Source organism: Podarcis erhardii (assembly GCF_964252035.2).
Source record: "Podarcis erhardii genome assembly, chromosome: 15".
Lineage (NCBI taxonomy): Eukaryota > Metazoa > Chordata > Lepidosauria > Squamata > Lacertidae > Podarcis > Podarcis erhardii.
Genome location: NC_138505.1, coordinates 39,096,643 through 39,111,860, shown reverse-complemented (window position 1 = coordinate 39,111,860; position 15,218 = coordinate 39,096,643). Strand labels below are relative to the sequence as shown.

The 15,218-nt window shown below is 46.5% G+C and overlaps 1 protein-coding gene across 2 annotated transcripts in view; it reads left to right on the top strand.

Moving 5' to 3' along the window:
* MLXIP (MLX interacting protein) overlaps window positions 1-15,218 on the top strand; it is a 60,207-nt gene that overhangs the window by 39,767 nt on the left and 5,222 nt on the right. The window contains exons 9-16 of one of the 2 annotated variants that reach the window (XM_081842240.1): window positions 63-720; window positions 3,763-3,884; window positions 4,003-4,192; window positions 6,850-6,962; window positions 7,894-7,995; window positions 9,499-9,626; window positions 11,145-11,268; window positions 13,455-13,584. In XM_081842240.1, coding sequence (XP_081698366.1) covers window positions 63-720; window positions 3,763-3,884; window positions 4,003-4,192; window positions 6,850-6,962; window positions 7,894-7,995; window positions 9,499-9,626; window positions 11,145-11,268; window positions 13,455-13,584 — 1,567 coding nt within the window. The remainder of the gene's footprint in view (window positions 1-62; window positions 721-3,762; window positions 3,885-4,002; window positions 4,193-6,849; window positions 6,963-7,893; window positions 7,996-9,498; window positions 9,627-11,144; window positions 11,269-13,454; window positions 13,585-15,218) is intronic. The other variant, XM_081842241.1, reaches the window with a different exon arrangement.

The following is a 15,218-nucleotide window of genomic DNA, read 5'->3' as shown; positions in this document are numbered from 1 at the left end:
ATATAGAACATCCCGCCTGGTATCTGGCCACATTTAACGTGCCTCTTCCCTCTCTTTTTCAGACATCCGACCTCTCTTCGGGTTCTTTGCCCAACACGCTTCCCCCAGTGAACCTCAGCGAAGGGCTCGTCACCACCCCAGTTCCTGCCCCTATCATTCCCTCTGCAACGGACGTTGGTGCCGACCAGTGCCTTGGCCTGAGGAGTGGGACGGACTCCTTCCTGCAGCCCTCCAACTTCAGTTCTGAACCCCCTCTGAGCAGCCAGTCACAGTTCCTGTCTCCATTCCCGGCTCTGGTGCCGCTTCTTCAGCCAGGTGTGCTGCCCCAGACGCTGCCGCAGCAGACTACACTGCCTCTGAATGCCGGCATGGCTTCTCAGGGGTCCATGTTTGCTGCTTCAGAGGTCCCAAAGTTTGGGCTCAAGTCTTCGGTGATCACTCATACAGCCTCAGCCACTCCGACGCACAATGTCCCAGCCACCACCTTCAGCCAGAGCCAGGCTGGCCTCCTGGCAACCCAGCAGCCAGGGGGAGGAGTGCCTTGCAGCCTGACCCTCCAGACTGCCGTGGCACAAAGACAGCCTCTGCTGCAGCCACGTCCCACCTTTGCGCTCCCAGTGGCCAGTGGCGGGACGAGGTCCAAGAAGCTGCAAAAGATAGTGCCTGCTCGAAAGCCAGAAACCGTCTCCTTGGTCTTGAAAGATGCCTTCATTGCCCCAGGTGAGTGGTCCTGGAATGCCCCCTTGGGTTGGGGCCATGTGCAGTCAGGCATCACAAGTGCTACCAGTCTGTCTGCAAACAAGGGTTACAGAGTTTGGGTGCTTGCCAGTCTGTCTCTGTGTGTGTCAGGCACCCTGCAAGTCTGAGGACAAACCTTCATCCTGAAAAATATTCCTCAGATACTCAGCATACTGTTTTAGGTGAGTGCAAAAGGGCCTGTGTGGAGACAGTGGGATGTTTGACTTTTAAATAGCAGACCTTGGTAAAGATGAAAAAGTCACATATAGATAGGTCAGTCAGTTGCCTCCAGAAATCCCACAAGCAGCCCATGAAAGGAAGAACCCACTCTTCAGAGGCATCTCCCTCCCTTCCATATTGCAAACTGTTTATGAAACTCCCCACAACGTTATGGGGTGGTAATCCACTGCTCAGGACACACAAAGCCTCCTTGGGCATGTGCAACTAGTCACATGGAACTTTGGCTCCTGTTCCAGGTTTATAAACAACAGTGTGGCATCAGGCGTGGAGAAAAATAACAGTAGGGCAACTACAGTGGTACCTCGGGTTAAGAACTTAATTCGTTTTGGAGGTCCGCTCTTAACCTGAAACTGTTCTTAACCTGTGGTACCACTTTAGCTAATGGGGCCTCCCACTGCCGCCACACGATTTCTGTTCTCATCCTGAAGCAAAGTTCTTAACTCAATGTACTATTTCTGGGTTAGCGGAGTCTGTAACCTGAAGCGTCTGTAAGCCGAGGTACCACTGTAATGCCAAGAGACAAGTAGTGAGGGCCCTTGAGGGGCAGGGAGGCCACTTTTCTGCTGAGCTGCAGGCAGGAGTGCTATTGGCGTTGCTGCCACCAGACTCTGCTTGGGGCCTTGAGTAGCTGAGCCCAGCCACTTGGGATGGAACATAACCCCCTCCCCACAAAAATGCATTTTGCTGGCTTCTGTGTAAAATTGTTCATGAAGAAGGAACAAAGAGTAAACACAATCATGCAGGAAGAGTAAAGCAAGTCATTTTAAAAAATAAATATTTCATAGTCCAATTTTGTTATTTTTATTTAAATGCCCAAGTTTCATCAATTTCTTGCTGTCTTTATGAAACCTCCGTTTGCCATATAGGTGCAGGTGCCTGGTGCCACCAGGCTGGCGTATGCTAAGGGGCCACATTAGTTGAACTTTCTCAGGGCAGTGTCCTCCAGCTGGCTCCGCAGAGGCCTTTCTCTGCTCTTGTCCAAAACTGCAGCTGGCAGGCATTGAAAATGGGACAGGGGCTTTACCGCTGAGCCTCTCCGGGGGTCTCCACAGCTCCTGGGTGCCACCGCTGGCCTTCTTGTTACTCAAGAGCTCTGGGCAAGCAACTCTCCCAGTCTGTGACTCGTTTCCCCCTCTTGTAACATGAGGCTACTGACCTGCTTCTGATACATTCCAAAGCTTAATTATTTAATGGGCCTGAAAGCCTGAACTGAACAGAAAGAGATAATTTTTAAGATCTCAGCTTTCTCCACAGGATGGTGCCAGCTAATCAGCTGGAGCTGTTCTTCTCTTTTTGTAATTTTGACATTACTTGTATTATTTTAAAAGACTGTTTTGGATAATTGAAAATAACAGAGATTTCACAATGTTAAAGTGCATACTTTAAAGCAGTAGATAAGTAAGACTGATGTATCGGTTCAAACACTCATTTGCTATTTTGTTTTTCATGTAGAGTGTCACTGCAAATATCCTAGAGAAGTGTGATGGTTTTGATACTTCAGTAATGGCTTTAGTTTCCAAAAGGGTGCATTTGGGGATAGATGCATTGTGCTGGGATTTCCATAGAGCACCACTGTGGCAAAATGGCAAACCTACCCCATGTTCTTAGTCTGTAGTCCCCGTGCCTCACATAAATAAATACTTGAGCCTGTGTTCAGATCTTGCAGTCAGGAATAGGTACATTCAGGAATCAGAGCTTCCCTCCCGCCTTGCTGTGGGGTGAGCTCTCCTTTCATACACCCCCCTTTACTTGTCTAAATTACACACATAGGCCCCAAATGTTGGAAGATGCAAGTCTTCACTAGGCGCCAAAAAGACAACCGAGACGGTGTTGGTCTAATATTCCAGGCGAGGGAATTCCTGACATCTGCAGGAGGCCTTCACCTGCAGAATGCAGTGCTTGATTGGGTATATAAGGGGTGAGATAGTCTTTACCTTGGTCTTTGACAACTGTGTTTTTAAGACCCACCCTGTTCCTGTGACACTAATTTAATCAACCGTGTCATAATTATCTGGCTCAAGCATTTCAGTTCCTGTTTCTTTATATCTGTTCCCTCATGCTCTAGACATGTGCCATTTCTCCTCATTAAATAGCTGGAACGTTTAAAAAATACCACTGAGGTGGTAGTTTCTGATTGTCACAGAATCTAGTCAATCAGCGCCTTGCACTAGGAGCCAGAGCTGAATCCTGGCCAAGGGCAGACGTGCGCAGCCAACGTCTGCAACAAATGGAAATAACCGTTTGCTTCTGAGCTCAGTTCTCAAGGTTGTACATGTGACCAAAAAAGGATGAGTGCTGTCCCACAGTGGGGTTACTACTTACACTATGTCTATATACACTTGAACTGGATTGGATCACATGTGTCACAAAATGAACTGGCCCATATATCAAGTGTGCCATGCCATGCCATGGACTGTAATCTAGTTATTTGCACTTCCATCTCTCCATGTTCTGAAGGACAGTGCAGAGCACAGGAGGCGAAAATCATTGGGTTAGATCAATACTTCCTCGTGGAGTAGGTGGACTATTCGAGTAGGTGGAATATAGTCTCATTGATTTCAACAGGTCTGTTCTAATTCCACAACCACAATTTTTCACTATTAGCCAGGGATAAGCTTATGTGTGGACATGTTGAAAACATAAGAATAATGTCATACTTAAAATGGTGCCTTTTAAGTGCTGGATGGAAACCTCCAGTGTGGCTCCCTCAAAGGATGCTCCTTCCCTAGGTTGTGGTTCTCTTGTTCTTCCTCTCCTGGTTCCTCCTTCTGCTGTGTTTTTCAGCTGCCTTTCAGGGACAGTCCAGAGCTGTGATTGTAACGCCAGCGCCATTGAAAAGAGAAGGGGTTTGGGCCCCAAGGATGTCTCAGCCCAATGTTGTAATTGCACCTTCTGGAATGGCCAGAGTAAGAAGCACAATGTCTGTCTTGGGGCAGGGAATGGGGGAAGGCAGGGCATCTGGTGCTGGGAGGTGCCAACGTACAAGACATGCCTTGCGTTTTTCTCTCTGCATTTTGTTCCCAGGCACCCAGAGCAACAGAATTCCACAGCGGTATTCTGCTCAGCAGCCCAGGCCAGCAGTCTCCAAGCCCCCAGCCAGTCCAAGCTGCTGTTCCACATCTTTTTTCTTCCAGTGCAATCCAGGAAGTGCTGGTGAAAGGCGAGCAGGCCCCTTCCCACAAGACCTGCTCACAGGTCCCCTCGCCTTCACCCAGTAAGTTGAAGAAATGCAAATCCTGGAATGGAAGCATCCCTTGCTGCATTCAAATGTGCATCAAGAGGATTTGGGCATGGGCATTTGCAAAGATTCAGAGGGCGCTTGATCAGCTCCAGGGAAACTTGAGGGCCTGCTCTGCAGCCTCTGTTTTCAGCACTGGACTCTTCCTGCCGCAACGCTCTGTTTCACTCATGAGTGCCCCATGTCAGACAGAGAGAGGCCCTCAAGCCACAGTGTGTGGTGGGGAGCTTTGCTCCTCAAGGTGTGTCCATCTGTTGAAATGGTTCTTCTGCAGGCACTGATCTGAAAAGTATGAAGTGGCTGATATCCCACGAGGCAATTGCAGCAATCAACTTACGAATGATGGGTGGAAAGAGAGATATATTTGTGTATTTATTTAAAACATTCTGAAATAAATACTGCCCATTACATTACATAGTAGATTGCGTAGCCATGTATTAAAACTGCTGCTGGAATTGGTGTGATGGAATTTTTATTCTGTATTTAATTTAGATTATGGTCTAGTCTTATTTTGGTTGGACTGTTTTTTCTAAATTGTTTTAAAACACGTAATCCACCCCAGGAACAATTGATGAAGGGTGGATTTAAAAGGTCCTTAAAATACAGTGGTACCTCGGGATGCGAACGGGATCCGTTCCAGAGCCCTGTTCTCACCCTGAACAGAACGTAAGACACGACTGTGCGTGTGCGCAGGTCATGTTTCGCCACTTCCGCTCATGCGCGTGACGTCATTTTGACCGTCTGTGCATGCATGAGCGGCGAAACCCGGAAGTAACGTGCTCCGTTACTTCCAGGTCGCCACGGAGCACAACTGAAAATATTTATCCTGAAGCGTATTTATCCCGAGGTATGACTGTAATAGATAAATAGATAAAGAAAACAAATGACCATAACACGAAAACACTTTTAAATAGACTAAACTTTGGCTAAATTGGCAAAATCTTTAAAAATATCTAGATAAGCTGAAATGTTTTGACTGGTGCCTGAATGGTAGTGTCAGTGCCCAGCTAACCAAACTGGGGGAAGTGCTGTGAAGCGGCTCTTGGTGATATCAATGTCTGGATAAGTGTATAAATTGTTAGGCAGGCCAGATCTCCCTCTCACACATGTTCATTCTGACTGCTAGGACCATCCCAGCAGTCACACAGCAGTCATTACTGTATGAAACTGCCTTATGCCAGTCATTGTCCGCTGTTCTGCTTGGGAGCAGCCTTACACAGGATCTTGGACAGAGAGCAACCTTCCCCAGAGATTCCTTTGCCTGGAGACTGCAGGGACAGAACATAGAACTTTTCTGTGTGAACAGCATGTACTTTGTTGAACTTTGGTTTTTCTCTTGAGTTCTAGTAGGACACTATGTGCGTGCAAGCATGTGTACATGCTCAGTATTCTAAAGGAGCATGCTTGCCAGGACTGGGGTCTCAGGACAACAGAGAATGGGGAGTAGAGGAAAGGAGCTGCTGTAGCTCACAGGCTGCCTACTGGTGAATAAAAATAAAGTGACATGGCTGCTGTAGAACAAGTGGCTTTCAAGTTTTCTGTCTTAGGGAAACTCTGCCGCATTATTTATCCCCTGTGCATCCACTTTGGGCTCCTGAAAAATGACAGAGGATTCTTGGACATGTTCTCAGGCTCATGTTCATTCTGTGCAAGCTTAGTGAACTCTCCCTCTGCTCTGAGCCAGCGAAGAATGCACCTAGATCACACCCAGCAGTCACTCGTTGCCTTTTTATTGCTTTTATTAAAGATTTTCTTGAGTTTCAAAAGTACATCATCTCTGTTTTCAGATCACAAAGTCCTTTCTACAGATCAGTTATATTCAATGTGAGACATTGATGTTGTGGACAGTTTAAGGTTGGGGGAGAAGAGAGGTGGGGAGGGAGAGTTGTGCACTGGCAGAGGAAAGGACAGTTATTGTGTCCTTTTTAGAGGAAACTTGTTCATTATTACTGACACAGAGAAAAAAATCATGAAGACATTCCAAGGAGCCCCAGATTGGCCTGGTTCACACATAGTGCAAGAGCAGGGTTTATCAGACTGGCTTAGCATAATGTGTGAACCCCGCCCAGGTTAAAGGTTGCTCATTAACCAAGGTTTGTAGTTGGTTCGTAAACCTTAATTAATGTTGTATTTGAGAATGTGGTCCTTCTTCTTAACTCTGGTTAAAGAGTCTTCACCAACACAAAAGCTACAGAGTAAAGAGCAACAACAAATTCAAACCACTCTCAAGAATTGGCTGGTACTTTTAACTGCGATGTAATAGACCAAGGGTTAAGCGTTTGTCTACCAGGTACCTCATCTGTAACTATGGTTAACATTAACTTAACTTTAGCATTATGTCTGAACCAGACCATTGCACTGAAATGGTATTTTAGTGCTGCTGCTCCTTTAGTTGATTGCACTTGCATCTGTATATTTTGTGTTATGGTTTTATTCCTTGTCCACCTTGAGAGGGCTTTTGCTTTGAAAGGTGGTATAAAAATATTTTAAACAAAATAGATTTTTTTTTTAAAAAAAAAATGCTCTTCAGAGTATCAATCAAATCCCTAGAGAGGTTGCTGCTTGATCATTTAATCTATTGTCAGGAATTCCCTTGGACTGATTGTGGGTTGTCTCCCCCCTCTCTTTCAAAGGCCGAGAATGTCAGGCCTCGCCATGCCCTTCGGACCTCAGTGCCAGCCCTCAGTCCCCACAGAACAGCTGCTCAGGGAAAGCGGCAACTGATACTCAGATGACTGCTTTTAAGGTTGGTGGTTTGGCCTTTTGTGGTTCCTTTATTCACAGCATTAAGGGCCTGGAGGAACCACTGTTCTGCATGTGATAGCCTGGGATAGGTTGAAGGATGGTTACTTATACAGTAATAGGATTATTTTACAAAGAATGAGGGCAGGTCATTGCCTCAAGGAGCTGACAGTATAGAAATAAAAGTACAGTGGTACCTCGAGTTAAGTACTTAATTCCTTCCGAAGGTCCGTTCTTAACCTGAAACTGTTCTTAACCTGAAGCACCACTTTAGCTAATGGGGCCTCCTGCTGCTGCTGCTGCGCCACCGGAGCAAGATTTCTGTTTTCATCCTGAAGCAAAGTTCTTAACCCAAGGTACTGGTTCTGGGTTAGTGGAGTCTGTAACCTGAAGCATATGTAACCTGAAGTGTATGTAACCCGAGGTACCACTGTACAATGAAGATTGCAGAGGAAGTAGAGGGAAAGGTTTATTTTTCTTACACAACCCTGGTCTTAGTTACATTAAGGCAGCCTTTGCCAACCTGGTGCCCTCCAGTTGTTTTGAACTGCAGCTCCCATCAGCGCCATCCAGCACAGTCTAAGGGGTGCTGTAGTGCCAAAGATCTGGAGGGCACCAGGTTGGCAGAGGCTGCCTTAAGCCAGACGGATGACAGGGCTGCTTTGGAGTCTTCGCCCTGGTTGTCATGGAGTCCAGCGAACTCTGAACCTTCCTAACCAACCTTTTTCTGTGGCCTGGCTGCTTCTTGGCTTGTTCACAGCTGCTGGTCTCTGGTCTTTTATTAACCTTGTTGTGCCAAGAAGTTGGTGTTGGTGTTGGCACTGGGAAAGGGCCCTTCTTGGTATTGTGGCAAAGCTCCGCTGTAGAGGTTGATGGTGAAAGTAAGGCAGCATCTATGGAAGTAACTAAAAGAGCCACATTTCTACTTGGTGCAGAGTCGCAGGATGAAGCATATTTCAGCAGAACAGAAGCGAAGGTTCAATATCAAGATCGGCTTTAGCACCCTGAACAGCTTGGTGTCAGCAAACTCTAAATCGGTAAGCTGTGTGCTGGGATCCTCCTGCTCCATCTCTCTCACCTACTACTGCTGGCAGCATCCACCAAATCGTGAAGTTCTGTATAAACTTATACAGTCTGGCAACCTGTATAAACTCAGCAAATGTGCATCATTTGGGATGGGAGTGATTTTTGTCTTCATATGTTCTTCCAGTTTGGTTAATTATTGTAATTTATTTTGGTTTGGCTAGTCACAAGAGCAGGAGCTGTTCAGGCAACTGGAGCCCTGCCCTAACCACTTGATTATCTTATTCTGGCTCACTCCTTTAGCTTCTGTGATTTGAACAGCCATGGCCTACACACTTTGAATCATATACCCCGGTATTTATATCTGTGAGGGCTAGAAGCTTGTTTTATATTGCTGGTGAAAGCTGTTGATAAAAGTACTTCTTCACGCAGCATAGAATTAAATTATGGAACTCTCTCCCACTGGAGACCGTGGTTGCTGACAACAAGGATAGCTTTAAAAGAGGATTCAACAGAGTCATGGAGGAGAATGCTTTCAATGGCTTCTGGCCATTATGGCTGTGCTCTACCTTCATGGTTGGCGTACCAGTTGCTGGAAACCGGGGTGTGGGGGAGAGAGTTTTTCTTCTGCTAGAGGGTCTCCCACAGGCATTTGGTTGGCGACTGAGAACAGGTTGCTAGACTAGACCGCAGGTGGTTCTGTGGTCTAAACCACAGAGCCTAGGGCTTGCCGATCAGAAGGTCGGCGGTTCGAATCCCCATGACGGGGTGAGCTCCCATTGTTCAGCCCCTGCTCCTGCCAACCTAGCAGTTCGAAAGCACGTCAAAGTGCAAGTAGATAAATAGGTACCGCTCCGGCGGGAAGGTAAACGGCGTTTCCGTGCACTGCTCTGGTTTCTCCAGAAGCGGCCACATGACCCGGAAGCTGTACGCCGGCTCCCTCGGCCAGTAAAGCGAGATGAGCACCACAACCCCAGAGTCATCCGTGACTGGACTTAACGGTCAGGGGTACCTTTACCTTTACCTAGAGTGTCTCCCTCAGGCATTTGGTTGGTGACTGAGAACAGGTTGCTAGACTAGATGGGCTATTGGCCTGATCCAGCAGGCTTTTCTTACATGCTTCTCAGAATGCTGAAATCTGCTCCCATTTCTACATGCTGCAAGTTTCCTGCACTCCCACAGAATCATGGCATAGAAATGTGTGTTTGTGCGCATGCTCAAATGGACACACACCAGTGGTTTCTTGTCCTCCTTACTTTTCCTTGAACTTTTGTAGGCACATAGCCTTAGGGCACAGTAAACATAGTTCTCTCCCCACACCTTTATCCACAAAACAACCCTGTGAGGTTTAAGCTAGGCCGGGAGGGCAACTGACGGACTGACTCAAGGTTAGGGAGCTGCCTGGTTGAGTTCAGGTTTGAACTGCCTGGTTGAGTGCAGGTTTGCCCTCCTCACTGCATTGACTCTCAAGTTTGCTGAGCTCACTCACAATGGGCGCCTTTTTGTATCTGCTGCAGATCAGCCATGCCCTCACACTCCAGAAGACGGTGGAATATATCGCAAAGCTTCAACAGGAGAGATCCCAGATGCAAGAAGAAGCCAAGCGCCTCCGGGAAGAGATTGAGGATCTGAATGCTGCCATCATGTGAGGGTTGAAAGCCTTATGGGCTCTCTCTTTCCCTTTCTACCAGAGACAGGGGACCTTTCCCATCAGGGCCAGTATAGGCACAAAAGGGTGTCAGAATAATACTAAACGAGGGATTCAGGAAGTGAATTCCCACAGCTGTGTTTCCGCAGAAACTTAACTGGTCCCAGTGCACACCCCAGTAAATGCTGCCTGGTATGCAAGCAAGGACTGGGTGTTAGGGGTAGCAGCACTTTCTTCTGTCTTCAAGTAATACCACCTGCTGGGTCAACCCAAAAGCCTTTTCTCTGTCGCAGCAACTGTTTCCAGCTGCATTGGCCTTCCCAGCCTGGTGCCTGCTCTTCCACCCACCTCCAGGTTGGCGAGGTGGGTGTCCACGAGGGAGGGGTCCTTCTCCGGGGGCCTCACGGCTATGGAACTCCCTCCCATTGGGACTCTGCCAAATTCCTACATTGCAGGCATTCGGAATACTCTGAAGACTGATCTTTTTCAACAGACCTTGCAGGGGTGATGTTTGTTAGCTGGGTAACTGTCTGGCTCAATTAATGTTCTCTCCAGTTCTGTAATTTTATGAATTTTATGTCAAGGGTTCTAAATTTTGTCCGATTTTTATCTTTTCTTTTGTCTGCAAGCCACTTTGGATGGGCATTTGCCCAGAAAGGATCCTGAAAGTGTTTTCAAATAAATGAATAAAGCTGTTGAAAGAAATCACCATACTACTATTACTAATTTTTATTTATACCCCACCCTTCTGGCTGGGTTGTCCCAGCCACAATACTCAGAGCCACCTCAAACCCAACAGCATAGGCACAATCACTGTTAAAACTGATCTGATTACAGTGGTACCTTGGGATGCGAACAGGATCCGTTCTGGAGCCCTGTTCGTATCCAGAAGCAAATGTAACTAGCGACAGCACGTCTGCATACATGTCGCTTTTCGACGCTTCTGCGCATGCGTGTCATTTTGAGCGTCTGCGCATGCGCGAGCAGTGAAACCCAGAAGTAACACGCTCTGTTACTTCACCTCGTTGCCTCAACCCAAGGTATGACTGTATATAATACTCAACAACAGTAAAAATGTTAGAACCATTCTAAGCCCAGAGAAGAAAAGCAGGGTCTTCTGATGGCTGAAAAGGGAAAATTTTCTGTAAGCAAGGAGCCACCCCTGAAAAGTCCTATTTTGGATCAGGTGAAAAACAGAACAAAGCAATCTCTTGCTATTTATTCCTATCTGATCATTGGTTTTATATTTTTCTTTCAATTGGTACTTCCAGGTGGGGACTTAACTACCACAAATGGGTCATTGGCTGCAGACTTTTTAAGCCTATTGAATTTTTTATGGAAAGAATAAGTTTAGATTAAGGGGATGGGGGAATATGGGCTGGCAGTGTTGTGTGAGCACTGCAGAAAAATTTGTGTGCATGAGCAGCACAGACCCTGCAATAAACACCAGCCTGGAAGCCCCCAGACTTAACAGTGGAGGGAAGTGTTTCATAGTTTTCTCTTTTTATTCTTCAGTTCTTGTCAGCAGCAGCTCCCTGCTACGGGTGTTCCCATCACACGGCACAGGTTTGATCAGATGCGGAGCATGTTTGAGGAATACGTCAGGAGCAGGACCCTGCAGAATTGGAAGTTCTGGATCGTATCCTTTTCCCATGCATGCAAATGAATGCCTGCCTTGTTGTTGGTCTGACCCTGATCTCAGTTCACTGATCTCAGCACTATCTACTCAGACAGGCAGCTCCTTGAGGGTGTCTTTTAAAGGCTTTGACTGCAGCCGCTGGGCCCTGGGCCCTTCTGCATGCAAAGCATGTGATCTGCTACTGAATTAAGAGCAGAATCTTAGCATGACATAAGAGCCCTTAGAACTGCTTTGTTGCATCAAGCCAAGGGCCATTGAGCTTCCAGGGCAGCCAGCTGTTGGCACCCACATCTTGTGCATAGTTAGCGATAAAGGCCACTTGCTTCAGGATACAGATTTATAGCTTAGCTTCAGCAGTCAAGGCATGCCACTAGATTGTCCCTTAAATCTATCCAAGCCTAAGGGTCATATGAACCTGCCTTCTGCCTTGCCAGCATTTCCTATTTCAAAAGTGACTTATAGGTTGCTGGGGTTCTTTTTAATGGAAATGGCAGTAGGCCGGTATCTTTCGTGCCAAGGGTTCCACCCATCCTGAAAATGAAAGCAACATGTCATCCAGAAACCACTTTGGCAAGCAGGATGTGTTGCGCTCTCTAGGTTTTGAACTCCCTTAAAAGCCCAAGAGCATTTTGTTGAGTCAGTGGGAGAGACAACTCATCGGAAGCCTTGATGCTTTGACATAGTGGAGAGATGGGAGGGGATTCTCCAGGCTTCAGTTTAAGATTATAACTTCTCATTTCCCGTGATGTATATCAGACAGGAAGGCTCTGGCAGGAAGGGAGCGTTTTTCTTTTCTTTCTATTTCAAGACCTTGTTTGTGTCTGAGCCTTGAACATAGCTATGTACAGGACTGGCCTGAAACTAATATTGCTGTCCCCAGTTGCTGCTTCTTGACTTACAGCTTCCCAAGCAGCTCCTGCTTCTACCAATTAGATTGGTCCAGCCACAGCTGCAGAGACATCAGCATCAAACATGGCTAGAAAGTTAACTGATGGGTAATCTCTTATTTATTTGCTTAGAGCAGGCATGGCCAAACTTGGCCCGCCAGATGTTTTGGGACTACAACTCGCACCATCTCTATCTAATAGGACCAGTGGTCAGGGATGATGGGAATTGTAGTTCCAAAACATCTGGAGGGCCAAGTTTGGCCATGCCTGGCTTAGAGCATTTGTTGATTGCCCAATCAACAGAGTCCTATGGGTGGTTTGTACAAGTTCAAAAATGCTAAAAGTACGAACATTAAAACATAAATTGAAATGAGCAGTTCAATTTCCTGCCTCCAAACCAGCACAAGGTATCAATTACAGAGTTTAAAGTCCAGTAGAAACAATCCATTCTGTGAGCAAATAGCATAGTTCTAAAAGGCCTGGGAGAATAAAAGGGTGTTTGCCTCGTATCCAAAAGCTCTTGCTGTAAGCATCAGCCAAGCTTCATTGTGTTGCGTTTCCCATATTGGGGGTGCCCCACTACAAAGTAGTGGACTGTGCAACAAGTGCCATACAGCGTTGGACCATCAGCCCAGCATCCCATTTTGGCAGGAGGCAGCGAACTTGTCACTTCATTCAGGCACTGACCCTGCCAGCCTTCCCCCCTGGCTTGTCCCCTGTGCCTGGTGCTCTGAATTATCAGGCCTCTGAGCATCCAGGTTCCATTCAGCTGCCCCGTGGCTTTTATTCGCTGTTGACTGATCTGCCCATCACCTTGCTCGACCCCATTCAAAAGCCACCAGTAGCTGACAGCACATCTGATAGCCGTGAATTCCATGTGTAGTGTAGCAGTTTTATTTGATTAGCCACCATTCATAACAAAGATAAAAAGGCATTCAGATGAGTCAGTTCTGCATGGCATGAAGGCCTTTTGAGAGCAAGTGAGGAAGTGGAGCAGGCCTCTAATGGAAAATTTAGTGGCTTCCAAAGAACCCCAGAATTTTAATTTTTGTTAAAAGAGCATTATCCTAGTCCTCATGGTTCTGGACAGAGTACTGAAAGCACATGAGCATTAGGGATTTCTAAAGCAGATCACACAGTGCCCCATTTTAAGCAATGTGTTTCCTTTGTCAAGACTTAGCTGCCATAACTGCCCTCAGCCAGATGCACAATGAATTCTAGAACAGTCCCTGTTGTGCTTTTCTGTTGCAGAAATATGAGTGTGTATTTACTTTCCCCTTAACTCACATTGCTGTGCAGTTCAGCATCATAATTAACCCATTGTTTGAAACATTCAACGGAATGGTCTCTACAACCAGCTTAGAAGAGTTGAACCAGACAGCACTGGGGTGGGTAGACCAGCACTGCTCCCTGCCTGTCCTGAGGCCAAGTAAGTAAGGAGTTGGGAGTTTCCAAGGGGGTGTTTATCACAGATTCCCTCCTGGAGCATCATAGTGGCAGCTGAAACATCAGTGGAGAGTCTCAGGCAAAGCTGTTAAGTCAGCCAGTCTGGTGTAGTCTGATTTGGAATACGACTTTCATCAGCCCAAATTAGCACATCTGATGATCAGGGAAGCTGGGAGTTCCTAGTCCAGCAGCATCTGGACTAGGGGGAGATTTTTCTGTTTGCACTTTAAAAAAAATAAGCCAACTTGAATTCTGTACACTCAGGTCCTGCTTTATGAATATTTGGTATGTGAAAGTTCATTAATCCGAACACAATGAATCAGTACCCAAACCTCTCTATACACACTGCAGATTCAGATATCCTAACAGATATTTTTTTACTTCCTTCTTTGCCCTGTGGTGGTTGGGAGAGAGGGAAGAGTTCAGACAAATGGAGAGGATGTTTTCCTAGGTTTTGGGGGCTTGAAGCGATTAAAAGCAGATAGTGGTCAAATGATTCTGAATATCTATGAATTCAAAATTTTCTCTCAAATTGGTTGTCAAGAGGAAATTGCTTTTGAGAGCAAAAACATGAGTTTGAAGGATTAGCACCAAGCAATGATGGAAATGATTTTTTTCAAAAATGTATACATTCTGAGACCCATTGAATGGTGGGGAACAACGGATCCTACTACGTTACTGAAACTAACCAAACTGGAAGCCCCATGGAACAGCAGATCCCATGTGCTAAAAACAAGCTCATTCTTTGACTGTGGATCCTTATGTAGACTAAAGAAGAGGGAGGGTATCATCAGACTTGGAGGAACTCCAATGTTGGCAGAAGTACAAAAAAGTATTTGGAAAGAAAATGGATGTGGGGTGAGGTGGAAGATGGAACAGCTTAGAGAGGGCTGAGCCACTTGCTCTTCTAGGGATAAGTTGGTATCAAGCAACAACCCCAAACTGTACAGCTACTCCTTTGTGGGGAGCTCAACCCCCAGTAGAAGAGGTAGTGTGCCCACCTTCCAGAATGGGGAACCACCAGTCCACAATAGTTTTGAGTGATACACAGTTCAGTGAGGTACAACACCCTCTGTGTTGCATGAAATAGACTAGGATCCATTGCAGCCCAAGCTGGGTACCGTATTTTTCGCTCTACAAGATGCACCAGACCATAAGATGCATCTAGGTTTGGGAGGAGGAAAACAAGAAAAGAAATATTCTGAATCCCAGAAGCCAGAACAGCAAGAGGGATCGCTGCTTTTGCTGCGCAGCGATCCCTCTTGCTGTTCTGGCTTCTGCGAAAGCAACGCAAAGCCTCTTCAGGGCAGGGGGAACGTTCCTCCCGCTGCCCTGAGGAGGCTTCGCGCGGCTACCCCAGAAGCCAGAACAGCATGAGGGATTGCTGCGCAGTGAAAGCAACGATCTCTCTTGCTGTTCTGGTTTCTGAGTTAGCTGCGCAGCCTGCATTCGCTCCATAAGACGCACATAACATTTCTTTTTAGGAGGGAAAAAGTGTGTCTTATAGAGCAAAAAATACAGTACTTTTATGATAGACTTGTTCCGTTGCAAGAATCTCTCCTGTGCAGCTGTGGTCACACTTAGTATATGCACCTGTGTCTTTGTTGGAATTTTACT